At 41.7% G+C, this 27,744-nt stretch overlaps 1 protein-coding gene across 4 annotated transcripts; it reads left to right on the top strand.

Moving 5' to 3' along the window:
- SLC36A3 (solute carrier family 36 member 3) lies at nucleotides 1-27,744 on the top strand. Of its 4 annotated transcripts, none has more exons than XM_035288834.3 (11): nucleotides 1-122; nucleotides 4,653-4,743; nucleotides 7,353-7,441; nucleotides 10,122-10,217; nucleotides 14,343-14,427; nucleotides 15,333-15,551; nucleotides 18,373-18,471; nucleotides 18,882-19,048; nucleotides 21,345-21,514; nucleotides 25,586-25,840; nucleotides 27,606-27,743. In XM_035288834.3, exons 2-11 carry the CDS (start codon nucleotides 4,654-4,656, stop codon nucleotides 27,725-27,727), a joined length of 1,392 nt encoding a protein of 463 aa, XP_035144725.1. In that variant the 5' UTR covers nucleotides 1-122; nucleotide 4,653; the 3' UTR covers nucleotides 27,728-27,743. The 4 variants fall into 4 exon arrangements, with proteins under 4 accessions (XP_035144725.1, XP_035144721.1, XP_002744447.1 ...); XM_035288830.3 differs by having other exon boundaries at nucleotides 1-539; nucleotides 27,606-27,742; XM_035288839.2 differs by lacking the exon at nucleotides 1-122 and adding an exon at nucleotides 9,216-9,480 and having other exon boundaries at nucleotides 4,697-4,743; nucleotides 27,606-27,744.

Raw genomic sequence — 27,744 nt, 5'->3', positions numbered from 1 at the left:
GAGCCTGGCCCCACATCCAGGCACCAGGACCTCCAATCCAATGGTGTCTTCTTCCTCCCAGTCACACTGCTCACTTTGCCCTATACCAGCAAAGGCTAAACTAGGAGAGACCAAAAGCCCAGGCAAGTCCCGGTGGGTGGGCAAGCAATTGCGAGGGAAACTGAGGACCATCCTGAGATAGGTCTTTCTTAAGTCCCCCAAGAACCAGGTGACGCATCATTAACATCAGCTTCTCCTGCCACCACTGCTTCACTGATTCACGCACTTCAGGCTTCAGCCAGCAGCAGGCATCCTTGGGATTAGGAGCCAGCATCTCAGGTCTGCAGCCATGGTTTCTCTGGAGAAAGTCCCAACAGAGGCTCATTCAGAACCTTAACCTTGAGCTCCTGCCACCTACCCACTGTGTTGAAGATGTCGTTGCTTGGAAGGAACTACAATAAGGAGCTGAACTCCTTGGACCACGGAACTCAGTCACCCTCAGAGAGCAGCAGGAGCACTACTTCAGAGAATGTCCATCCTGCTGGGGAAGCTGGACTGTCGTAAGTGGCCACACCGCCCATCCAGGCCTGAGGTCAAGCACTGCTGTTTTTGCAGCTCTGGACTATGTTTTCTTTCGTCCATTTCCTTAACACTCTTATTTCATTAACAGGAGAGGCATAAATGAAAGATAAAACCTTCAGAATCAAAGGAGTCAGTCCCTGTGGCTCTGGTTACTAGCCCTGTTTCCCAGTTTTTACAAAGAACCCAGCTAGAGCAGCCGCCCTCAACATGAGGGTGTTCCTTGTCTCCAGGAACAGTTTCCTGGCTCAGGCTGGTTGCCCTTTCCTTCTTCCCTTTCTTTCTTCCACAGTCTCAGGCTGCCTTCTTCTCCCTACACATCTGCCATTATTCTCTCTCCCTCTTCTCCCCAACCCCCCAGGCCATCCATCCAGAAAACAAAAGATGCTAACTCCATGCCTCGACTTTTACTGCCCCAAACTCAGACACAGGGAACTCTTATCTCTTTTTTAAAAATTTTAATTTAATTTTAAGTTCTAGGATACATGTACAGGACGTGCAGGTTTGTTACATAGGTAACGTGTGCCATGGTGGTTTGCTGCACCTATCAACCCATCACCTAGGTATCAAGCCCCACATGCATTAGCTGTTTATCCTGATGCTCTCCCTTCCCCTGCCCCCATCAACAAATCCCAGTGTGTTTCTTGTTCCCCTCCCTGTGTCCATGTGTCCTCATTGTTCAGCTCCCATTTACAAGTGAGAACATGCTATGTTTGGTTTTCTGTTCCTGTGTTAGTCTGCTGAGTATAATGGCTTCTTGCTCCATCCATGTCCCTGCAAAGGACATGATCTCAACAGAACTATTCTTCTGGGACTTACTGCCAATCAGACTGCTATCTAGTAATCAGATTGGTAATAACTGTGGGCACAAAGAGATTATCAATGACAATCCCCAGTGTTGATAAGGATACCAGGAAATGCCCTCGCTCATCTTTTTGGGAAGAATTAAATTGGTATCTTTCTAGATGGCAATGTTGCATGTCAAAACCTAAAATGTCATTTGTGTAAAACATACAAATATTTATTTGGCAAATGCTGTCTGAAAGTACACAACTCATGCACCCACACACAAAACTGACAGCAGTGGCTGCCTCTAGGGAAGAAAATTGGGAGGCAGAGAGACAGAGAAGGAGTTCATATTCATTTCATAAAGATTTTGATTATTGTGTTTTGAATTTTGTACTGTGAGTATTACAATCCAGGTTTTTAAAATATAATTAAATATAAATAAATCCTTTGATCAATAATACCACTTCTAGGAATTTTTTTCTAATGAACTAATAGCACAGTATGCATCATTTTTTACCAAAGCACTTGCTATAATGTAACCACCCAGTGGGTTCACCTTGCCCCTTCCTAGACAGAGACAATTTACCAAGACAGGGGAATTCATAGGGGGTCAAAGTGAGTTTTTCTTGCTGCTTTCTGGTCTTGGGTGGGATGGCAGAACTGGTTGAGCCAGATTACCAATCTGGGTGGCTTCAGCTGATCCATCAGAGTGCAGGGTCTGCAAAATATGTCAAGCACTGATCTCAGGTTTCATGATAGTGATGTTGTCCCCAGAAGCAATTTGGGGAGGTTCAGACTCTTGGAGCCAGAAGCTGGATGACCCCTAAAGTGTAATTTCTAATCTTACAGCTAATTTGTTAGTCTGTTAGTCCTGGAAAGGCAGAATGGTCCCCAGACAAGAAAGGGGTCTTTTTGGAAAGGGCTGTTATCAAGAGTCAAACCATGAACTGAATTCCTTCCCAAAGTTAGTTCAGCCTATGCCCAGGTATAAACAATGACAGCTTAAAGGTTAGAAGGAAGATTGTGTCGGTTAGGTCTAATTCCTTTCCCTGTCATAATTTCCTTAGTTATAATTTTGCAAAGACAGTTTTAATAATATTGAAACCTTGGAAACATTAAGAGAAAGGTTAACATATGGTATAAAATACAGTATAATATGATACAGTCATTACAAGTGATGGAGGAAATCTATGGACATGAAAAATGTGTAGCACATTTTTTTGTACAGAAAATTAGTTGATGATCCAGCATGTATAATGGTTCTCCTTATGTAAAATTTCTGTGCATTTAGAAGCAAATAAAGATGCCCTGTGGAGTGCTAATTATAATGTGTGGTTGGTTGGATTTTGAAATTTCCTTTTATGATAACAATTGTGTAGTTTTCAAGAAAAATCTAAATCTAATTGGCTAAGTCGCAGGGGAGCTCACAACATCTGTTTATGCTTCAAGGCTCAGATGAGTAAGCTGTCAGCTAAGGCGCAGTGGTTTCTCCAAAACCTTTCTCACCTCTCCCAGAAGAGCTGATTCAAGTAGGAGCAAGGCATTGGTGCCGTTGTGGGAAAGAAGTGAGAGACAGAGGAAAGGAGGGCAGAGGGTGGGAAATGAGACCACATCTTTTGGAGAAATTACTACTAAAGAATTGACAAATTACATTTATCAGGGAATAAAAGTTATCTCTTGGAAGTAAAGGGACAATGGGTGCGCTCCATCCTTAGGTAAATAGACTGACCTAACAGAAGTTAGATCAATAGACTGAAGTCACAGAAATCCCCAAGTCCACCTGTTCTCTCAACCCAACCCACTCTCTGGTCAGCATTGAAATAGCAAAGACCTGGTACAGCTTCTTCAAAGCCCCTTGCCATGATTCCCTAATGGATAAGACAATGAGATGTGAGCCCTGTCTCTGCTGGACTCACTCGGGTGTTGGTTTTCACTCTCCTGGCCACCTGCAGACAATTTAAGTGTAGCACAAGAGCATCTCTGTCCTAGCCTGAGACTTAGTCTGTATCTCCCAATGGCGTCTTCAAGGCACCCTTTTGTTCTGAGTGGTGAGGACACTTCTACTTGCTTAAACCAGCCCATACTTGCCTTTTTCCTATTATCCCAATTCTTCTTCCTCTTGAAGGAGGCTCTTTCTAAGGTGAGCACCATGAAGGTGAAACCAAAGGTGGCAGTGATGATGATGATGATGATGACGATGAGACAATGATATGATGATGATGATGATGATGATGATGCTCACATCTGTGAAGCACTTCATGATTCCAGGATTCATCATGTTACCTCTTTTGAGACTTACAGCTGTCCTGGGACATAGACAAGACTAAGATTATTCTCCCTATTTTGAAAGGGAAACAGGATCTAAGCAGCTAAGGGCTTCCCAAAGTAGTAACCAAACACAGTTGATTAGCAGCAGAGCTAGAACTCAGAATCAAGTGCTCCTCCTCTGGGTTCAATGCTTGTGCATGTACTTTTTATTTAAGTTCCTTTTTGATTCTGTTCTTATGGTCCTGTTCCCACCCTTCCTCCCCAATTCACATCAGGATTGGAGCTGCCTGGGCAGCAGCTGCCAGCACAGGTGCGAAGAATATTTAGAACCCTAGGCACTAGCACCCTCCTGGAAACATCATAATACTCTATATACACAGTAACAATTGTTATTAAAGTATTAAAGTTTACCCAGTGCCTAACATAGATATATTTTATAGCAATTCATGGAGAGGGAGGAAGAGAGGGAGGGAGAAAGAGAGAGAGAGAGAGAGAGAGCGCAATTTATATTCACAATGAATACCGGTTGAACAAATGGAGGAAGGAATAAACTCAAACCAGTAAATATTCCATATATGGTACTTTTTTTCCTAGTAAGTTAATAAATAACCTGATGCCTCACTGTAGGTTGAGGCAACTGTTACTAATTTTTTCCATTGTCCATCTAACTGATAGACTTGTATTAGATCATAATAAATGTTATTTAGAGAATAATTCATGAAAGAAATCACTGGATGAATTAATGAACCAACCAGTACTAGGGTGTTATTCAGAATAGTAGCAATTTTTATTTCCTTGAGAGCCTAGTGGAAATTAAATTAAACAAATATTTGTTGAGTCACTTGAACTAGCACCATCCCCAGATCAGGTGTTCCAGGACAGACCCCTAGAACTGAGAGCTGTCTCTGAGTCCACCTCATCAGGTTTTGTCCCTCTTCCCATCAGGCACTCTGGAGATGCCAGAAGGAGCCTGAGCTTCTGGCTATGCTTCCCTTCCACTGATGGTATCCTCTGTCTCCCTATTCTCCCCACCACAGGATGATGCAAACTTTGATCCACTTGTTGAAATGCAACATTGGCACAGGGCTCCTGGGGCTTCCCCTGGCCATAAAGAATGCCGGCTTATTGGTAAGAGGCATCTGTGGGATGGGAACTAGATTTGCTCATTTGGGGAAGGGGGTGATAGGTCCTGAAAGCCTTCACACTGTTATCAATGGGCAATTTAGGGATATCCTCTACAATAGGAAATGTGCCTATTGACATCAATCCCCTGGAGCCAACCTGGACCAACCTGAGCATCCTGGAGGGGGCACACCATTACTCTTAAAGACTCGCCATGCTCATCTGACTCCACTTTGCCACAATTCTCCCCACTTCCTAGTGCAGCCTACTTCACTCATTTGCATTAACAGCCCAATCCCTGCAGACATTTGATTGTGTGACTCCGTTTCAAACCACATGATAGCACATGAGAAATTGCCTTAAACATGAGGATAGACTGGGTGCGGTGGCTCACGCCTGTAATCCCAGCACTCTGGGAGGCCGAGGTGGGTGGATCACGAGGTCAAGAGATCGAGACCATCCTGGTCAACATGGTGAAACCCCGTCTCTACTAAAAATACAAAAAATTAGCTGGGCAAGGTGGCGCGTGCCTGTAATCCCAGCTACTCAGGAGGCTGAGGCAGGAGAATTGCCTGAACCCAGGAGGTGGAGGTTGCGGTGAGCCGAGATCGCGCCATTGCACTCCAGCCTGGGTAATGAACGAAACTCCATCTCAAAAAATAAAAATAAATAAAAAACCATAAGAATAGAAGCTTCCATCAATCCCACCAATCCTCTCTCCCCATGCCAGCCTGCCTCTGTCTCTTTTCCTGTGCTGTTCCTGCCCCCTCATTTCTGTCTTTCGAAATTTGCACCCTCTCTAAAACTTTACTCTGTCCTATGATCATAAAAATGATCATCCTCACTTTGTGTTTTTCTACCATTTTTATCTACCTTACCTGGGATTCTTAAAGCACTTATTAAGATAAGACTTTATTTATTTATTTACTTACTTCTTTTCTTATTTATTGAAATGGAGTCTTGCTCTGCTGCCCAGGCTGGAGTGCAGTGGCTCGATCTTGGCTCATTGCAACCTCTAACTCCTGGGTTCAAGCGATCCTTCTGCCTCAGCCTCCTGAGTAGCTGGGATTACAGGTGTGGGCCACCATGCCCAGCTAATTTTTCTATTTTTTGTAGAGACAGGTTTTCATAATGTTGGCCAGACTGATACCGAACTCTTGACCTCTGGTGATCTGTCCATCTTGACCTCCCAAAGTGCTGGGATGACAGGCATGAGCCATCTCACCTGGCCGACTTGTTTATTTTTTAATAGACTCAGCTTCCTCACTTAATTGAAAGCTCTGTGGGCAAAAACTGTGTGATTTCCCTTTGTACCTCCCCATGGTGGCCTCTGTAGAGACTGGCGCATAGTAACTTTCCATTAACATCTATTGAATGGAATTGATACCAAATATATAATTTCCATTTAGTTGCAGTAAATCTTATCTCCAGACCTGGTAAGTGGCTCCCATGTCTAAAGAAGGTGAGACCCTTGCTTCCTCTGACATGACTTCTGATCTTCAGTGGTTCCAATTCAGAGATGGGACTCTCCCCTTTGGAATCCTCTGGGTTCTAGAGATTCTGGAAAAAGCATGGTCTTTAGCCAAGCAATCTTTCCCAGGGTGGAATTTGCTTTTTAAGACAATGCTTTTATTCTTTGATATTTGCTTCCTCAGAGTCTTTTGATGATTTCTTTATCCTTCATCTCCCACCAGAACCTCTGGCCATGATTCATTTGAGAAATATTTATTGAGTACCTACCTACCCTGTGCATTTGTAGTCCCTGGGAATATAGAAGCAAACAAGATATGAGAGTCTCTGCTGCATGAAGTCTGCATTCCAGTGGAGTCTGGTGGTGCTCTTGATCCCTCATTTATATCTTTGCGATAGGTCATATCTATAAAGACACAAGTATTCAGAACAACGAATGTGAGAGAGTCCTCTTTATGCCCTTCTGATCACATATGGAAGATTATGATTAGTAATCGGCCCCACTTTTTTAAAGGAATTTGACAAATTAGACGCACTACAGCAGTGATTCTCAACTTGGGATCATTCTGTGCCAGCCACTTCTACCCTAGTCAAAAACCTTTACAATGTCTACAGACATTTTTGGTTGTCATAATCTGGGGGAAAGAGTCTCTGACACCTAGTGGGTAGAGGCTCAGGGAAGCTGCTAAACATCCTGCAATACACAAGACAGCTCCTGACAACAAATAATTATCTGCCCCAAAATGTCTATACTGTGCCTGTTGATAAACTCTCTACCAGAGAAAGAGACCTAAGTCGTAAGAACACCTTGGCCCTCAATCCTCTTGGAGGAAGTGAGGCCTAGAGTGTGTCAAAAGAAATAAATTACCACAAGGGACTCTAAATGAGAAAATGCATGGGCTATGTGGGAAGGTAATGAGTTCTCTGTCACTGGAAGTATCCTAGCAGAAGCTGGGCAGTCACTCTACAGGGATGCTAAGAAGAGCATTCAAACTCTAGCATCTGGAAGCACAAGGACATTCAGGCAGGGTCTGTCACCCCAAAGACAGTTTTATTAGGCAAGGGGCCCCAGCACCCAGGCTGAGAGGGCCAGGGAATGGGAATGATTGTTTGTGGCTCACTTCTCCGTCTGCTCTTCCCTCCAGGTCGGTCCTGTCAGCCTGCTGGCCATTGGGGTCCTCACTGTGCACTGTATGGTCATCTTGTTGAACTGTGCTCACCACCTCAGTCAGAGGTCAGAGGCCTGCTTCTCTCTCATCCGAGCACTAGGGCTCCTCTGAGGGTGTGCTTTGTTTCTTTTGACCACTGACCCAATTAACTCGGCCACTGCTCCAGACCACTTTCCTGCCACTCTGTATTCTATGAAGGCAAGGAGAGAGCGACAAAAAGTCCCAGTTAGAGACTCTAGGTGCAGATCCAACACTGCTGCTAACAAGCTGGATGACTGTCAAGTCCCTGCATCCCTCTGAGCTCAAATCTCCTTACCTGAAAGCATCAGAGTGATAAAAAACACAAAAGCACTCTACAAGTGACCTATTATTTGAGATACTTAGAGATGTTCTTCTTTCCTTTTCAGCCTCCCCATCCCACTCCAATACCCACGACCTTCTCCCACTCCAATACCCACACCCTGTCAGGGTAATGCGTTCCATGCAATCTCCTTTCAAAACAAGTCAGTAAAAGTAAAAAGCATACTTACTAAAAAGAAGAATTCACAATGATTGCAGTCATTATCAAAGCATACATATAATACTCAATGTTTATGTATTTGAAACTTTAATGCAAAAACAATCTCAGAAAGAAAAGACAAATGCAGTAAAAACAAAGAATGTGGAGATCCACAGCGCTCAGCTACTGTCAGTAGGTCCTCGTAAATGTGAAGAAAGGCCTCAACAAAGTAGGGACAGTAAATAAAACTCCCCATAAAGCCAAATTATCATAACCCAAATAGGTGTACCTGGCATAATGTCAGTCACACCTAACTCTCAGAGCACTTTCCAGCTCACAAAATGCTTTTAAAAGCATCACTCGGGCTGGCTTGGTGGCTCCCGCCTATAATCCCAGCACTTTGGGAGGCCGAGATGGGCGGATCACAAAGTCAGGTGATCAAGACCATTCTGGCTAACACAGTGAAACCCCGTCTCTACAAAAACTACAAAAAATTAGCCGGGCATGGTGGCACACGCCTGTTGTCCCAGCCACTCGAGAGGCTAAGGCAGAAGAATCACTTGAATCCAGGAGGCTGAGGTTGCAGTGAGCCAAGATCAAGCCATTGCACTCCAGCCTGGGAAACAGAGTGAAACTGTCTTAAAAAAAGAAAAGAAAAGCATTTTCTCATTCCACAGTTAAATGTATTGTGCAATTACACTGTGATTACCATTCCAAGCACCTTGCAAGTCGTGTTTACTCCTCACAGCAAGCCTCTATTGTAGGCACTATTTTTGTTCCCATTTTACAGATGAGTAACCTGAGGTTTAAATGCGTTGTCCAGGGTCATATAGCTGGGAAGTGGCAGAGCCAGTATTCAAAGACCTACATGACTCCACTGTTAATCATTTTGCAAATCTCTTCCCTCAAACTTTCTGGGATTATTATATCACCAGATAAGCTTCTGACATCAGGCCATTCCTGAAAGCCTTTCTCTGATTTTTTTTTCCTCTGGTGACGTGCCTTTTATTGTTTTCTAATAAAAGAGTGGTGGCCTAAGACTTGGCTATGGCCTTCAGTTATGTTTTGGGGGACTTCCACAGTTTTATTTTTTAGCCAACGTTTAAAACCTGGAGATCTCACATTCACAGAATCTCTGCCTTCTTAATCAATTAGACAACCGACTGCCTTGAGCCTTCATTTTTTCAATGTTCTTCTAGAGGCAAGTCCTGAGCAATCCCTTTTAGAATAGGACATGTGTTCCGGTTTACCACAGTCTCCACTGCTCCCTACCGTGTCTTATACCCATCCCGTCACCCACCAGATCACTAATACCTGATCTCATATGTCTGATCCCATAGCTTTTGAATTTGCAACTCCCAGATTCGTCTCCTTGCCAGTTCTATGCAGAGTGGCCTCATTTGTATTGAAAATGCCTGTCACAGTGAGCAGTAATAAAAACACCATGTTCCAGCACATCTCCATATCCATCTCTCACTGTATCCTCCCTGCAAAATCCAGACTGCATGTGAAGAAAACTGAGGCCCAGAGATCTCAAGAGACTGGCTCCACACGTCTGGCTGTCTGAGGGGCATGTTGGGATTTCAACTCTGGCTTCCGTAGAAGGCTAGAACCCTTCCTTTCTTCTACCTGTTCCCCTCAGTCCTGCAATTTATGCTGTGCTTCCGGGATCTGGGCAACCTGCTGCTGTTCCCACTTGCTCCACCCAAAGATGTTTCTGTAGCAGGGCCTGCCCCACCCCTAAAAGGGTTGAGGAAGAGGGACATGGGAAGAGGAATAGGCTGAAACTTGGACATCACACCCTATAGGGGTGTTGGGCAGGATCCTGCATATCACCTTTGCAAAGGGTCTGGTCCAGGACAGGCATCTCAAATGTTCTGACACCCTCAGCAATGGAAAGGAGTGACTCACTGGCCTGGCCACACTCATACCACCTCTTCCCCTCCCTTCTCCTCTCCCTCTCCAGATCCCCTTTCCTCCTTTACAGACCTACATCAATGCACAGCTACCTTTTACTCAAGAAGAATAAATCCAGTGATATCCAGTTAAATATTAAAGTTAAAGGGATAACTGCCAAATAAGGCAAACTCCTGAAAGTTGTTAAAGTATAAAGTAGATTACTGTTAGAAAATTGACAGAACACTTCATGCTCACACACAAATACATAAAAGTCACTCACTTTGGGAGTAAACTGTACCTTTAACAAAAACGTTTTAAATTATGCATTGTTTGTTCTTTCCCCCTAGACTGCATAAGACCTTCATGAACTATGGAGAGGCCACGATGTACAGCCTTGAAACCTGCCCGAACACCTGGCTGAGGACCCATGCAGTGTGGGGAAGGTAGTCGTCATCGATGTCGTAGTAGAAACAGCAGTAATAATCATTATCACTTTTCTTTATTCCTCCTTACACAAGTTTTAAATGAATATGCTGTTATTGTAAACTATCAAAGAATATAGAGAATCACCTCAATACTCCCATCCCCCATCCCACTCTCTACCCATAAGATAATCATTGAAATTTGGTTAGCAAATACTCCTTTAGACTTTTTTCTATATGTGTACATTTGTGTAGAAAATAGAAAGCAAATTATGTACTTCCATTCACACACATATATTGAGGTACATTTTTGGAAATTTGATTTTTCATCTAACAAGTTGTCCTATTTTTTTCATGTTAGAGAATATACATGGACCTGATTTTTGGAGAGTGAAGAAGACAGAGTTTCGCTCTTGTTGCCCAGGCTGGAGTGCAATGGCTTGATCTCGACTCACTGCAACCTCCTACTCCTGGGTTTAAGCAATCCTCTTGCCTCAGCCACCTGAGTAGCTGGGATTATAGGCACCTGCCACCACACCTGGCTAATTTTTGTATTTTTAGTAGAGACAAAGTTTCACCATGTTGGCCAGGCTTGTCTTCTGCTCCTGACCTCAGGTGATCCACCTGCCTCAGCCTCCCAAAGTGCTGGGATTAAAGATGTGAGCCACTGCGCCCAGCTGACCTTGTTACATTTTAAGGCTCACAATGTTCCCTAGTGTGGATGTATATCTGTTTCATTTGCTTATTTCCCTAAGGTGAACATTCAGGTCATTCCATCTTGATAAAAAATTAACAGTGTACAAAATGGTTTTCTATGTCTTAGCTCCTCTGTTCATCTCAACAGCCTTGTACGGTAGGCATGGTTGGTTTTTATTGTCCTGGAAATATGAGGCTCATAAAGATAAAATAACAAATCCAAAGTTGTGTACATTGATGTGGGTGAGCAGAGATTTGACCAAGAACCTAATACTGCAGCTTTCTCTAGCAAAGTTCCTCAGGAGATGAGTCACATCATGGCTGCTAAGATTCCTTTGCAGCTCTTCTCTTGGGATTCTCAGTAGGTTGTTGATATCCTCCTGATCAGGAGCCACTCTAATGACTATATAAGGTCATGATTAGGTGAGGTCATGAGAAAGAGTTGGGAACATTTGGAAAAATACTTAAAGTAATAATTCGTCATCTTTAATTTACTAAGAGATACCTGAGGAGCTTTATTAAAAACTGCCCATTCCATGGAGGCAATGGTCATTAATGGATGCTCAAGCTGTTAGGGGAATGGTCACTGGGAAACTTCATAAAGGGAGAATGCATTGATGCCACCTGACCCCATGTACTCATCTTAGCATCGCATATGTATATACATAAGAGCTAGCTATGGTGTGTCTCCTCACAGCTAGCATACAGCAGGGAGTACAGAGTAGTACCACCTCTGAGACATTTTCAAGAAATAAAATGAAACCTCCATTTAATCAAGCCACTAGATCTAATATCCACTTATAGGAAGCACAGGGAATAGAGGATCAAGATAAATAACACCATGAGGAAGTCACCAACCAAAGAGGAAAAGCAGGATATACTACAGGACAAATAATCTGGTATCTTCAGCAGCAAACAAAAAAGTAAAAGTTGGGAGAAAAAAATAAACAGGCAAGGAGAATATAGCAGTTTTAAAAACTTAAGAAACTTAACAAAATACAGTGTGCAGACTTGTTTGGAAACCAACTGTAAGATAGATATTTTTGAAACTACTGTAGAACTCCGAATATGGACTGAATATTAGATTATATAAAGAAATTATTGGCCAGGCACAGTGGCTAATGCCTGTCATCCCACCACTTTGAGAGGTAAAGGCAGGAGGATCTCTTGAAACCAGACTCAAGACAGCCTAGGCACCATAGCAGGACCCCCATCTCTACAAAATTTTTTTAAATAGCCAGGCCTGGTGGCACATGCCTGTGGACCCAGATACTCAGGAGGCTGAGGTTGGAAGGATCACTTGAGCCCAGGAGGTCGAGGCTGCAGTCATCCATGATGGCACCACTACACTCTAGCCTGGGCAACAGAGTGAGACTCTGTCTCAAAAAAAAAAGGAAGAAATTATTAATTTTATAAGAGATGATGATGATATGATGATTATACTTTTTTAAGTTCTTATCTATTAGAGCTGCATACTGAATTATTTACAGGTGAAATGACTTGGGACCTCTGGTTTGCTGCAAATATACCATCAAATTATGTGTTTGATGAGGATGAAAAGATAGAGAATGAGTGACAAAAAGTTCATTGTTGAAGCTGGGAGGAGCACATGCAAATTCATTAAATTATTCCTGTTAAATTCTCATTATATTCTTTAAATTATTCATCGCTTTTGTATATGTTTGAAAATCTTCATAAGATAGACAGAAAACGATATCATTCTGAAGTCACATGTGACACTGCCAAGATTCTGACACAGTAGACTGATATAAGAATCAGGAGTCTGTATTTTTAACATATGCCTCAACCAATAAATTGGTTGCTACTACAAGCCAATTTTGAAAAACCCTTACCTAAACATTATAATTTAAATAAAGAAACATATTTTTGTTCCCTTAAAAAATGCATCTCCAAATTTGGAATAATTTAAGAACCCAAAAGAATAATGACAATAACAGAGTATAAGATGTTAAATTTAAAAATAATTAACATGAGTCTGTTGTGATGCCAGAAAAAGAGGATGAAATAATATATCTCTCTTAAAAACCAGCTAATAAATTTAGAAGATATAATAGATAATTAGAAAACCACCACCTTGCAACCACCAATGAAATAATTGATTCAGGCAAGGAACATCAACGAATGGTAAAACCTGTGGTTTGAGGAATGGGTTAATCATGTCATCTCAAAGTTTCACCCCCACAGATTACAAAGGGAAAATGTATATTTCCAATGGGAGATCTGGCAGTCACCAACATAGCGGAACAAAAGGACATCATGTGCCTCCCAATATGATAAAATAGAGGTGCCAAACTATCACCTCTGTATATTCTTGCTAAAAGTGCTCACCTGAATTTAATCATGAGGAAGCAATCGTACAAGCCCGAATGTGGGGCATTCTATAAGACAGTGGGCCTGGACTCTTCAAACAAAGCCAGTGTGATGAAAACACAAAAAGGTGAATGTACATGGGACTGTTCTGCATGAAAAAAAAAGACTAGAGACATAGTCAAATGCAGTATACAAACCTTCATTAGATCCTGAATTTAAAAAATAAAACAGCTACAAAAGATACTTTAAAGAGAATTGGGGTAATACTAAGCCATTTTTATGTAAGTGACTTGAGCATCTGCAGATTTTGAATTTGTTGGGGGGGTCCTGGATACCAAAGAATGACTATATTTAAAATAGAAACTGTATATATGAAGATACTGAAGTTGATTTTCTGGCTATTACAGCCTTAAGAGAGGTATGTTGAAGTATTTAGGGTTTAAGTGTTAGGAAACCTGCAACTGACTTTCTTTTTTTTCTGTTTGTTCGTTTTTTGTTTTGTTTTGTTTTGTTTTGATATGGAGTCTGGTTCTGTCGCCCAGGCTGGAGTGCAGTATGCAGTGGCATGATCTCAGCTCACTGCAACCCCCACATTCAGGGTTCAAGCGATTCTCCTGCCCCAGCCTCCCGAGTAGCTAGGATTTACAGGTGCCCACCACCACACTGGGCTACTTTTTGTATTTTTATAGAGATGAGGTTTCACCATGTTGGTCAGGTTGGTCTCAAACTCCTGACCTCAATAATCCTCCTGCTTTGGCCTCCCAAAGTGACCTGCAATTGACTTTCAAATGGGTCTGAAAAAAATTGCCTCTGTGTGTGTGTATGAGGGTGGTGTGTGTGTGTGTGTGTGTGTGTGTGTGTGTGTAGATGAATGAATACATACATATATATGAGCAATGCAATTTGGGGCCCAAAACTGGTATATTTAGTTAAAGGGTATATGGATGTTTATTATACCATTCTTTCAATTATTTGACTTAAAAATTTTCAAAATAAAAAAAGTAGAATAATTTTTTTAAATAATAACAAAAATAATTGTTTCAAATAATAAACACAGTCTTAAGAAATAATTTTAATGTGTGTTATCTTTTTCCGTCTGCCTCTTCCTTTCCTTCCTAGGTACACCGTCAGCTTCTTATTAATCATCACTCAGCTGGGCTTCTGCAGTGTTTATTTTATGTTTATGGCAGACAATTTACAACAGGTAAAGAGGCCTCTTCTGGGCAGAGTGGGAAAAAAGCAGACCTGCTGCTGCTGAGGCTACATTAGCAAAAGTATTATGTTAGGGTCAAAGAGGGGGAGAACTTCATTTCTACTCCTAGATCAGACCACGCTTGGAAGTTCTCTCAGTACTGGGAATCACATTTTAAAAGTCTCATAGAGGAGCCAAAGTCACTTCTGAAAAGTGTAACCAGGGTGGAAAAAGAGGCTTGCAATCATGTCCAATCAGAAACCATTGATAATTGTCAGCCTGAAAAGCACTGGTGACATTTGCTTTGAGTATCTCAGAGTTGTCATGGAGAAGATGCCTGAATATACAAGCCCCACAAGCTGCCACCTTCCCCTCATTGCATTCCTATCAGACATTACAAATCAACCACAGCCTTCTTTCTTGGCTCTGTGGATTAGAGGGAGCATCCTTGTTTTAGTACACCCAAACAGTCAGCAAGAACTGTGACAAGTATTGTAGATGGAATATTCAAGCAGATGGATACTGACCAATATCCAGAGCTTCCCAGGTTTTAGGGCTATCTAAATTTGAAAAGGGTATTATTTTGTAATGAATTCCCTTTCTCTGGATGCACGAAAGAAAGGTTTGGGTAGATAACCTCAAAGCCTTGAGATTTTATGATTCTAAGAGTTTCTGGTTGTCACAATCATGGGCACAACAGTTAGGGCTGCCCAATTTGGCAAATAAGAATAAATGACACCTAGTTACAATGGAATTTCAGATAAGTAATGATTTATTTTTTACTATGAGCATATCTTATGCAATATTCGGCTCATATTTATACAAAAAAGTTGTGTTAATTACCTAAAATTCAAATGCAATTGGTGTCCTGTGTTTTATGTGGCCACCACACTGCCTGTTATTGTGTTTTATGTCAGATGGTGGAAGAAGCCCACGTGACCTCCAACATCTGCCAGCCCAGGGAGATTCTGGTGCTGACCCCCATCCTGGACATTCGTGTCTACATGCTGACAATCCTGCCCTTCCTGATCTTGTTGGTGTTTATCCAGAACCTCAAGGTGCTGTCCATCTTCTCGACACTGGCCAACATCACCACCCTGGGGAGCATGGCTCTGATCTTTGAGTATATCATGCAGGTTTGTGCCACAGGGAAGAAGGGATCAGGGTCCAGGTTCTCTGAAACACCTAGGGAGGGCTTGTTATTATGATGGGCAGGTGAGGAAGGTGATTCTCTGCTCTGGCAGCCCCTGCCAACATGACATCTAGGAACACTTCTGTCCCATAAGCTGTAAAAGCTAATTATCATTATCATCATCATCATCATCATCGACATCCGCTTCATCATCATCGTTATCACATTGGATAACAATGAGTCATTCAACAAATAATTACTGAATACCTTCTGCAATCCAGGTATTGTGTAAAGGGCTGGGGACTCAGTGGTAAGTAAAAATAAATAGGATGCCTGGGTGCCTGCTCTCATGGAGGCTGCATTTACTTTGAGAGGTAAACCTCAATCAAATACCCAAAAAATTGTAAAAGTAGTAGGTAGACAAGGGAAATACAGATGATAAAGGAATTTTATTTACTTGGTGCAAAATTATTTATATATATTAACTTATCGAACCTTTATAATAATACTATTTTGGAAGTAAAGCCGGCACTCTATATCCATGATTTCCATATCCATGGATCCAAACAATCACAAATGGAAACTACTGGGGGAAAAATACTAAAAATATACAACAATAAAAAATCATACAAATCAAACAATTCAGTCTAACAACTATTGGCCAGGTACAGGGGGTCACACCTGTAATCCCAGTACTTTAAGAGGCTGAGGCAGGAAGATCACTTGAGCCCAGGAGTCAAGACTAACTGGACAACATGGCGAAATTTCGTCTCTACAGAAAAATGTAAAAGTAGCAGAGCATGGTGGCTTGCACCTGTAGTCCTGGCTACTTGGGAAGCTGAGGTAGATGGATCACCTGAGCCCATAAGGTCAAGGTTGCAGTAAGCTATGATCACACCACTGCATTCCAGCCTGGATGATGGAGTAGGACTATCTCAAAAAAAAAAGTATATGGGAGGATGGGCATAGGTTATATGCAAATACACCATTTTATATCAGGGACTTGAGCATCTGCAGATTCTTGTATCCAAGGAAGGTCCTGGAACTAATGAACAACTATACTATCTGTATCCACACTTTACAGACAAGGAAACCAATAAAGTAACTTTTTCATGAATTTCAGACTGCCTCCCATGCCCATGCTCCATTATCAAAGACCATGAAATCCCACCATTATGCTTTCATTTTCTTGAGTCTGAAAATATATGGTGTATTCATTTCCTATTGCTGCTGTGACAAATTACCACAAATCTAGTGGCTTGAAACAATGCAAATATATTTTCCAGTTCTTGAGTCTCTCTGGGTTGAAATCAGGGTGCGGCAGAGTGGCATTCTTTTCTGGAGGATCTAGAGGAGAATCTGTTCTCTTGTCTTCTTCAGCTTCCTAGAAGGTATCTGTGTGCCTTGGCTCAGGCCCGCTTCCATCTCCAAAGTTAGCAGCCTCAGGCAGAGTCTTTCTCATGCTGCCTTCCCTCTGGTCTTCCTTCTGACTCTGTCTTCCACTTTTAAGGACCCTTGTCCCAACCGAACAGTACAGGGTCATCTCCTTGTTTTAGGGTCAGCTGATTCGAAACCTTAATCCAATCTGAAAACTTAATTCTCCCTTGCCATTCTAACATAACATTCACAGGTTTCGGGGATTAGGATGTGAACATCTTTGGGGAACCATTATTCTACCCACCACAGAAATCTATTATAATAATCATTCCCTCTAGATTCATGAGAGCTGCTATACTAACTAATAGACTGCACAGCCCTCAAATAAGTGTGGGAGAGAGATGTTAGAGGACTGGGAAACAGGAGACCTGAATTCTTATCTGGGATGTGCCACTAACTCACAGAGTGGGCTTGGGCGATTCACCTCTCCTCCCTGTGCTCCGCTTTCTCCACATGTACAGATGAGCAGGCTCCCAATAGCCAAAGGGTGAGAACAGTCCAAGTGTCCAAGTAAGTGATGAATGGATGAATGCAATTTGGTGTCTATATATACAGTGAATATTATTCAGCCTTCAAAAGTGGAGACACTGGCACATACTAAAATGTGGATGAACCTTGACGACACTGAAACTAAGTGAAATAAGCCAGGCACAAAAAGACAAATATTATAATATTCCAGTTATATGAGGTAGCTAGAATAGTCAAATTCATAGAGACAGATAGTAGAGTAGGGGTTGTCAGGAGTTGGGTAGTGGGGCATTATTATTTGATAAAGAATTTCAGGTTGGGGTGATGAAAATATTCTGGAGATGGATAGGGGTGATGGATTCACAACAGTGTGAATGTTCTTCATGTTACTAAACTGTACACTTAAAATAGTTAAAATAGAGGCTGGGTGTGATGGCTCATGTCTGTAATCCCAGCACTTTGGGAGGCCAAGGCAGGAGGATCATGAGGTCGGGAGTTCTAGACCAGCCTGACCAACATAGTGAAACCCTGTCTCTACTAAAAGTACAAAACTTAGCCAGATGTGGTGGCACGTGCCTGTAATCCCAGCTACTTGGGAAGCTGAGGCAGGGGAATCGCTTAAACTCGGGAGGCAGAGATTGCAGTGACCTGAGATCACGCCACTGCATTCCAGCCTGGGAGAGACTCTATCTCAAAAAAAAAAAAAATAGTTAAAATGGTAAATTTTATGTTGTGTGTATTTTAGCACAATATAAATGAATAAATAACCGTATTTAAAAGATTAGAAGGTGAGCTGAGATCTAGATATCTTCTGATTTTCTCTGTTGAGGTTAGGTGTGACCCAGCTTTCTACCAGGCAAAGATTTGAGATGACTTCGACACCATACCACCACCAATGCACTTCTCTCACTTTCTTTCAGGGGATTCCATATCCCAGCCACCTACCCTTGATGGCAAACTGGAAGACCCTCTTGCTATTCTTTGGTACAGCTATCTTCACATTTGAAGGTGTTGGTATGGTAAGATGGATGGGGTCTTGGGGTCTGAGCGAATGATCCCTAGTGCTCTTTACAGTGGCCAACTGTAGTTCCAGATGTCTAAATAAATAGTATTTATGAAAAGTGTAGAATATGATCTTCTCCTGGTGAAGGGAAAATTCGTATCCACATACAGGGTGCCTACTGCTCTAGTACACCATGCTAAGCCTTGCAAACTGAGAATTTACTAATCAACCAAGACTAAGTAGGGCATTCCTGGTAATAGAAAGCATGAGAGAAATTAAAGGAGTGTGGCCATGTGGAGAGGCCCCTTTCTGATTCTGGGCCCATCTGGGGAAGGGCATCTGTGCTTGTGGGGGAACCCTCTCCTTCCCAATGGACCACATCTCTTTCTACCTTTCCTTTCCCAAACTTTTTTTTTTTACTTCCAGGTTCTGCCTCTCAAAAACCAGATGAAGCATCCACAGCAGTTTTCTTTTGTTCTGTACTTGGGGATGTCCATTGTCATCATCCTCTATATCTGCCTGGGGACATTGGGCTACATGAAGTTTGGGTCAGACACCCAGGCCAGCATCACTCTCAACTTGCCCAATTGCTGGTATGTCCTGCCCAGCTCAGGTGAGATAGGGAGAGACATGGGATCTGCTCTGGTTGTCCTAGCAGAGAGCACAGCAAACTGTGCACTGAGCCATGAAGCTGGCAATGCATTACTGGAAGTGGCATGCGTGTCTCCCGCTCACACTGCACCAGTCAAAGCTTGCTTTGACCACACCTCACAGCCAGGGAGCAGGGAAGTGCAGTTCTGCCATGTGCCTGGAAGTATTTGGTGGACAGCACAAATAACTGCTACTCTACCTGATGCAGTGACAGTGGGAATTAATTGAATTAATACACAGATATGCATAGACAAGTGCTTAGCGCATGGTAAGCATTCACGAGTGTTAGCTATAATGGTTGTTATGCATCCCCACAGCCTTCATCTTTCCAAGTTGAGTAGGGTGATGGTGCATTTATTTCCCACAAAGCCAGAGCTGTAGAACGAGAAAAATGTAACCATCCCCACCCACCTTGCTGTGTTATGGTAGCGACTAGATGAGATAATAAATGTGGAATTTCTTTGAAGTTGCGCCTTATTTTACGCAAGATATCATCCTAATATGCTATTCTTGTTCTGGGCAAGTTGGGCCGCCACTAGCTACCTTGGACAGGGCACTTTCATTCCTAGGACCTCAGCTAGAAAACATGGGCATTGAGCTCCATCAGGACTTCACACCTAGTCATCAGATTTTCCAGGAAAGCCTTAAACAAATATCCCTTTCCAGTAAGAAAAGACCAACAACCCAAGAAGAAATGGCCGAAGGGCAGAACAGGCATTTCACAGGCAAAAAAAAAAAAAATGGCCAGATGAACAAAGAGATGCTCATGCCTGTAATACCAGCACTTTGGAAGGTGAAGGCAGGTGGATCACAGGGGTCAGGAGTTCAAGACCAGCCTGGCCAACATAGTGATACTCTGTCTCTACTAAATATAAAAAAAGTTAGCCAGGCACATGCCTGTAATCCCAGCCACTCGGGAGGCCAAGGCCGGGCATGGTGGCATGCACCTGTAATCCCAGCTATTCAGGAGGCCGAGGCAGGAGAATTGATTGAACTTGTGAGGCGAAGGTTGCAGTGAGCCAAGATCGCACCATTGCACTCCAGCCTGAGTGACAAGAGCAAGACTCCACAAAAAAAAAAGGAAGGGAAAGAGAGAGAGAGAGAGCAAGACTCCACCAAAAAAAAAGAAAGAGAGAGAGAGAGAGAGAAAGAAAGAAAGAAAGAAAGAAAGAAAGAAAGAAAGAAAGAAAGAAAGAAAGAAAGAAAGAAAGAAAGGGAAAGAAATGCGAGTTAAAAAATAAATACAAGGGCAAAGACCAACATGCATGGACACACTGTTTAGTCAAGGATGTGGAAAAACAGGTCTTTTTATACTCTAAGACAGCAAATGGGCAATATGTCAACAGCTATTAAAATTTCAAATCACGTTGACTTTTACCCCGCATTTTTACCTCTTAACATGTATATTACATGTGCATCAATATGTGTACAAGGATAGTCTATGCAGCATTGATTCCTTGGGAAAAGTCTAAACATTCATTAATTGGTGACTGATTTTTTAATTATTGCATATCCATGCAATTGGCATACCATCCAGCTATTAAACAGAAGATCCAGATCTACGTGTACCAATAGGGAACAATCTTCAAGAAGTATTGGGTGAACAAAAAAGAGGAATTGAGGAATGCTGGAGGAATGTCTGGAAGAGTGCTGCCATGCACATGTATATGCACACGTATGTGCATGTATGTGTGCATGGATGTGCATGGATGTTCCTGTATTCTGTATGAGCTTGTACAAACACAGATCATTTCTAGAAGGGTCACAAGTAAACCTTGGGTGGTTGCCTACGGAAAGGGAAACTAGAAGCTAAGAATCAAAGGTAGGACGGATGCTTTTCACTGTATGACTTTTGTACCATGAATGTTACTCTATGCATATATTTGTCTTTTAAAATTTTTAAAGAGCAAAGACCTAGATTCCTGAGCTGCAGACCTGTTGACTCAGAATCTTCAGCAATATGCACTTTTAATAAGCTTCCCGGATGGCCCTGATGGCTAGTCTGTCCTGAGTCATCCAATATTAGCCAGTTCAATCACTCAAAAGACGAGTACAGATCAAGTGTCCCTTATCCAAAATGCTTGGGACAAGAAGTGTTTTGGATTTCGAAGCATTTCAGATTTTGGGTTTTTGGATTAGGGATACTCAATCCATACCAACTTCTAAGCAATAAGTGAGTCCTTAATAGCCCTTCCAGGGAGCCACAGCACATTTCACATCCTGTCCATCTGTCTGCAGGTTGTACCAGTCGGTCAAGCTGATGTACTCCATTGGCATCTTCTTCACCTATGCCCTCCAGTTCCACGTCCCAGCTGAGATCATCATCCCGTTTGCCATCTCCCAGGTGTCAGAGAGCTGGGCACTATTTGTAGACCTGTCTGTCCGCTCAGCCTTGGTCTGTCTAAGCTGTGAGTAGCATAAAAGGGCACTCTTTAGCCAAAGCTATGGCAGGGAGCCACATTGGTGCCCACCCCACCATCGTTGGACCTGCTACTTGCCTTCTTTGTGATATAGGCCAAGATACTTCACCTCCCTGGACCTCAGTTTTTCCACCTGAAAAAAAATGGGCTTAACAGAATTACTACACAGTAAATGTTACAGTCATCTCTACTGCCTACACATAGAAAATAAATGCTGGCTGGTTTGTAGAAGAAGCATCATTCATTCAATCATCCTCCTATATGTCAGGCACTATGCTGACATTATCTAATACTTATGATAGCCTAACAATGTGTTACCAATAGAGGGAACTTTAGCCCAGATAAATTAAGTAACATCCCTGAGTCATACACACTAAGTGACAAAGCTGGGATCTGAACACAGACTGTGTAGCACCAAAGCACCTGTTTTTCATGGTGCTGTATTTCTTCTTATCATAAATTATGAACACATTCCCTCTCATGAAGTGAGGTTTAATTGTAGGGAAAAATCCCAATGGGGCTGATTTGTCAGAGTCTTGGAGATTTTTTTTTTTTTTTTTTTTTTGCAACAGAGTCTCACTCTGTCCCCCAGGGTGGAGTGCAGTGGTGTAATCTCAGCTCACAGCAACCTCTGCCTCCCAGGTTCAAGTAATTCTCCTGCCTCAGCCTCCTGAGGGAGTAGCTGGGATTACAGGCAACTGCCACCATGCCCAGCTAATTTTTATATTGTAGTAATGACAGGGTTTCACCATGTTGGCCAGGTTGGTCTCAAACTCCTGACCTCAAGTGATCTGTCCACCTTGGCCTTCCAAAGTGCTGGGATTACAGATGTGAGCCACCACATCCAACTGGAGATCATTTTTTGGATATACTCTTCTCTCATCCATTCCTCCCCCAGCTTCCTTTCTTCATGTTCCTTTCCATTCATTCATTCATTCTCTATTTTATTCATGAACACTGTTGTAGTGTTTGGGAAACATCCTGAACAGGGCTGGGAAATCCTTTCTTTGGAACATGTCTAGACAGAGGATCACCAAAGAGGAATGAGCAAAACAGCAAGGGATGTTTTGCCTGGAGAAAAAAAGGCTCAGGAAATTTCCATATTTGTCCTTAAACACCTGTGAAATTATCGTAAAAGTGAAAGAACAAATTTAGTCTTCAGGGCTTCAGGAGTCAGAATTTAAAGTTGTTAAGGGAATCAAGTCTCAGTACAGGGTCAGGAGAAACAATGCAACTCTTGGAGCTGTCCAGCAGAACACACTATCATCAGATGATAAGCTTTAAAAGGCTGGCATTCTATGAGCAGAAACAGCAAACGTACTTGGTTTGAGGTGTTAGAGTTCTCAGTCTGTGCCGAGACATTAAGAACCTGTAAATGGTATTGTTTGTGATCATTCCTACTATGAAGGGTGTAAGTTGGAAAGAAAGACTGAAGAGCCTCTGAGTATCAGGGAATGTGTGACTACAGCTGTCCTTATAATGACATGTCCTGCTTTTGATATATGCTGAATGTCCCATTCTTCCTCCTTATTCATCCATCAGTTATATTACCCTTTATAAATTCAACAATCATTTGTTGAGCACCTACTACATGCCTGGCATTGTGCTAGACACAAGGGATGCAATGATGAATAATGAAGATGTAGCTTCTGCCTTCACAGGACTTTCAGTTGAGTGGCAAATATATGCAAGGAAATCATTACAGTTCATTTTGATGACTGTTAAGATAGGACATGATGATGCAACATATGATGGTTAAGATAGTAAGTAGAAGACACTCTCTACACATAAGAGGGTGCTATAACTCAGCCTGGCTGGGCCAGGGAGTCCTCTCCAGTGGAGTGACACTTCAGTGAAGACCTAAAGGACAAGTAGGAAATAGATGGAGGAGTGAAGAATGTGCAATGGAAAGGGAACAGGCTGTGCACAGACCTTAGACAAGTATTGCCTCTGGCCCTTTTGGAGAAGAGGAGAGTGCAGAGAGACAAGGTCAGAGCTTTTTCAGGGCCAAGTCCTAAGGGTCACTGTGCTGAGGAGTTCAGACAATGGGGAGCAATGGAAAGGCACTGAGCAGAGGATTGGCACGACCAGAACGGGATGTAAGGCAATCCTCCAGTCCACTTTGCACTATAGCTTTTCTTGCATATATCTTTTCTGCCCCCTCGTTGTGAGCTTTCCTGGAAGACCAAAGCTGAGTTTTCTCTATAAGCAGTTTATTAAGCATCAGATGAAGGAAAGCTGTGGACAGGGACCCCCCGCCATCGGAGGGGTGATGAACTCCTAGCCATGAGTCTATGAGTCTCTCTCATGCTCTGATTGGATGTGTCAGAGCAATTTCAGAAAGAGGCATTTTTTAAAAGATACAGCAAGCTGGTATGGATGCTTTCCAGAACAGGCTTTCTCTATTTTATTCATAGGAAAATTATATGACTGGAATATTTAAAGTAATGGATATCCCAAGTACAATGATTTGATCTTTAATAATGATATGAATATATTGAATTATCACATGTACCCCAAAACTATGTACATATATTATACATCAATGTAATAATTGTTTTAAAATAAGAAGTTTGCATAAAATTAAATCATATAAATTATATATTTACTCATTCAAACATTATTGAAATTGGACTCCCTTGGAAAATCTATGATACTCTATGTTTATAGTATCCTAAATGTATATAAGAGATGAAAAGTTAGGAGTGTGAAGAGAAGAGAAGAATGGGGTTGTATAGCTTAATACTGTCTTCATGTTTGATGGCCTGCTTCATTACTAAGATCCTATTAAGAATAGAAAAATAAGTGGTTGATATTCGGACAGCAACAGAAGCAACTACCCTTTTTTAAAATATATATTTTATTGCAGTTTAGGTTCTGGGGTACATGTGAAGAACATGCAGGATTGTTGCATAGGTACATACATAGTGATATGGTTTGCTGCCTTCATCCCCATCACCTATATCTGGCATTTCTCCCCATGTTATCCCTCCCCATCTCCGTACCCCCTCACTGTCCCTCCTCTAGTACCCCTCAACAGGCTTCAGTGTGTGATGTTCCCCTCCCAGTGTCCATGTGTTCTCATTGTTCAACACCCGCCTATGAGTGAGAATATGTGGTGTTTGATTTTCTGTTCTTGTGTCAGTTTGCTGAGAATGATGGTTTCCAGGTTCATCCATATCCCTACAAAGGGCACAAACTCATCATTTTCTATGGCTGCATAATATTCCGTGGTGTATATGTGCCACATTTTCCTCATCCAGTCTATCATCAATAGGCATTTGGGTCAGTTCCAAGTCTTTGCTATTGTAAACAGTGCTGCAATGAACATACGTGTACATGTGTCTTTATAATAGAACAATTTATAATTCTTTGGATATATACCCAGTAATGGGATTGCTGGTCAAATGGAATTTCTATTTCTAGGTCCTTGAGGAATCGCCACACTGTCTTCCACAGTGGTTGAACTAATTTACACTTCCACCGACAGTGTAAAAGTGTTCCTATTTCTCCACATCCTCTCCAGCATCTGCAACTCCCATTTTTTTATCCATCCTTGCTTCTAGACAAAGGCTATCTTACATAGATAGTACAAACGTTGGTTCTTAGCCTGGGCAAGAGTCAATAATTTATTGAGCACCTACTGAGTACCAAGTTCTTTCTTATACATGAAAGGCAGCATAGTAGAGTGAAGAGGACCTTAGATCGGGCATCCCAGTGAATTCTCATCTCAGCTCTTGAACAAGTTCTGTTCCCTCTAGAGCTCTAGATTTCCCCATCTCTACACTTATAACAGATAAGTGGTAGAGAAGCCCTTCAAATAAAGATTATATGTAAAAAATTCAAGAGATAAAATATAAAAGGAGAGCATCTGTCTTGGTAGTTAAGACAAGGGTGGGAGTTGCCTGACCTTCCCAAGCCTGCAGTGGGCTCCTTCCCACCTCTCCAAAGAAATCTCTCAGGCATCTGTGAAATTCTAGGGCTTCAATGCAATGGCTTGTTTCTGAGCTCCCTTTTGCAGGCACGTTCAGTGATTCTAAATTTCTCCTTTTGTTGCAGGTGTCTCAGCCATCCTCATCCCCCACTTGGACCTGGTCGTCTCCCTGGTAGGCTCTGTGAGCAGCAGTGCCCTGGCCCTCATCATCCCACCCCTCCTGGAGATCATCATCCTTTACTCTGAGGACATGAGCTATGTCACCATTGCCAAGGACATCATGATTAGCATCCTGGGCCTCTTAGGGTGTATATTTGGGACATACCAAGCCCTGTATGAGTTGACCCAACCCATTGACCATTCCATGGCCAATTCCACAGGTGTCTATGCATAATTATCTGTTTTTATTCTAATAGCTCTCCCTTCCTCCCATCCCCAATTTGACTGCCATGTGGATGTTATATACATTAATTGAAGCCTAACATCTCTATATTAATTAGTAGCTTCTTTATCTTTCCAAGAGAAATGCAGATGAGAAAAGTTAGCACTGATGTCTCAGGCTACACTTTTTTGGTTTTATATTTTTTGGATGACCTTTTGTACCTCTGAACCAAAATTACACTCAACTGTTCTTATTATCAGCCTCATTGAATGGAAAAGGGATGCCACTTACCCCAACAGCCCTTGAAATAGAGACCAAGCACAACTACAAAAGGGATTGTTTTCTCTATACTGCAGTAGCTGCCCTTAAAGCATCAGATTTAGAAAAGTGTATATTGGGTGAAGGGAGATTTCTATTTAGATATTCTAATTAGAAGAGTCACAGAGAGAACAAAAACAGAACTTAGCAGTAATTTTGTCCCACCACTGGATCTGCCACTGATTTCCTACTGGCCCTCAGGCAAGTTCCTCCCCATCTCTCAGTCTATGAAGTGAAGGCTTGGACTAATTGATTATTAAGGAGTCTGTCAACTCTGATATTCTGAAAGTGAAAAAAAGAAATTAACTTATCCACCAACCACAAAAACTGGCTGTGCTAGTGTTGGCGAGGATGTGGAGCCACTGAAACTCCATACCCTGATATTGTGGACAGAAAGTAGTACAATCAGTTTGAGAAACATCTTGTAGTTTCTCTAAAACTTAAACATATACTTACCATATGATCCAACTATCACACTCCAGGAAAAAGGAGCATATATCCATAAAAAGACGTGTACAAAAATAGTCATGGGAACTTTACTTGTAAAAGCAAAAAAGTGGGAAATATTCTAAATGTCTATAAACAGGAGAATAGATAAACAAATTGTGATGTATCCATACAATGGTATATTTCTCAGTAAGAAATAGAAACAAACTGTCGAAATACACAATAAAATATATGAATCTTAACTATGCTGAATGACAAAATCCAGACCAAAAAAAGAATATGCACTGTATGATTCTACTCATATGAAAACCTTGAAAATGAAAGCTAATCTGTAGTAACAAGGGCTCAGTGGTTGGTGGAGGATGAGAAGGGTGAGAGGGAGGTATTACCAAGGGGCATGAGGAATTTTTGGAAATGATGGATAACATGTTCAGTATCTTGATTGTGAAGATGGTTTCACAAGAGGGTACATATATCAAAACTTATCAGTTGGATACTTCAAGTATGTGTTGTTTATTACGTGTCAATTATACCTCAATAAAGCTATTAAAAATAGAATATAAAATACGGTTCCATTTTTATTGTTTAAAATCAGTTACATGCATACAGTCAAATAATTTTAGAATATTCAGCATATTGTCATAGGAATGTCCACCAAGTCAGTTGAATCATGAGTAAAATTTTACACTTTTTCTTTTATTTATTTATATATTTTTTAAAAGAGAGACAGGGTCTCACTATGCTGTCCAGGCTGGTCTCAAGCCCCTGGGCTCAAGTGATCCACCTGCTTCATCCTCCCAAAGTGCTGGGATTACAGGCATGAGCCACCATACCCAGCCACAATTTTATACTTTTTCTTTTGCTTGCCTGTGTTGTTGCATTTTTTAAAAAAATAATGTATTGATTTCATAACTAAAGAAAATTCATTTGAAGGGGAAAGTATTAATGATTATTTGTTTCACTCTAGTAGAAATGTCACCTTTATTTTATTTTTTCAGAGGAATTTAAAGAGGAAGAAATACCACCTTTAAAAACTTTTTATAACACCAGTGAAAGTATAAATCTACAATGTAATGAATATTTGCAGAGAATATCAATTTTCAACTTCATCTTCTATTAAATGATTGATATTATGGC

The sequence above is a fragment of the Callithrix jacchus genome, chromosome 2 (assembly GCF_049354715.1).
Source record: "Callithrix jacchus isolate 240 chromosome 2, calJac240_pri, whole genome shotgun sequence".
In the NCBI taxonomy this organism is placed as follows: Eukaryota; Metazoa; Chordata; class Mammalia; order Primates; family Cebidae; genus Callithrix; species Callithrix jacchus.
Note: the sequence above shows the minus strand (reverse complement) of the source record. Positions and strands in the feature narration are given on the sequence as shown.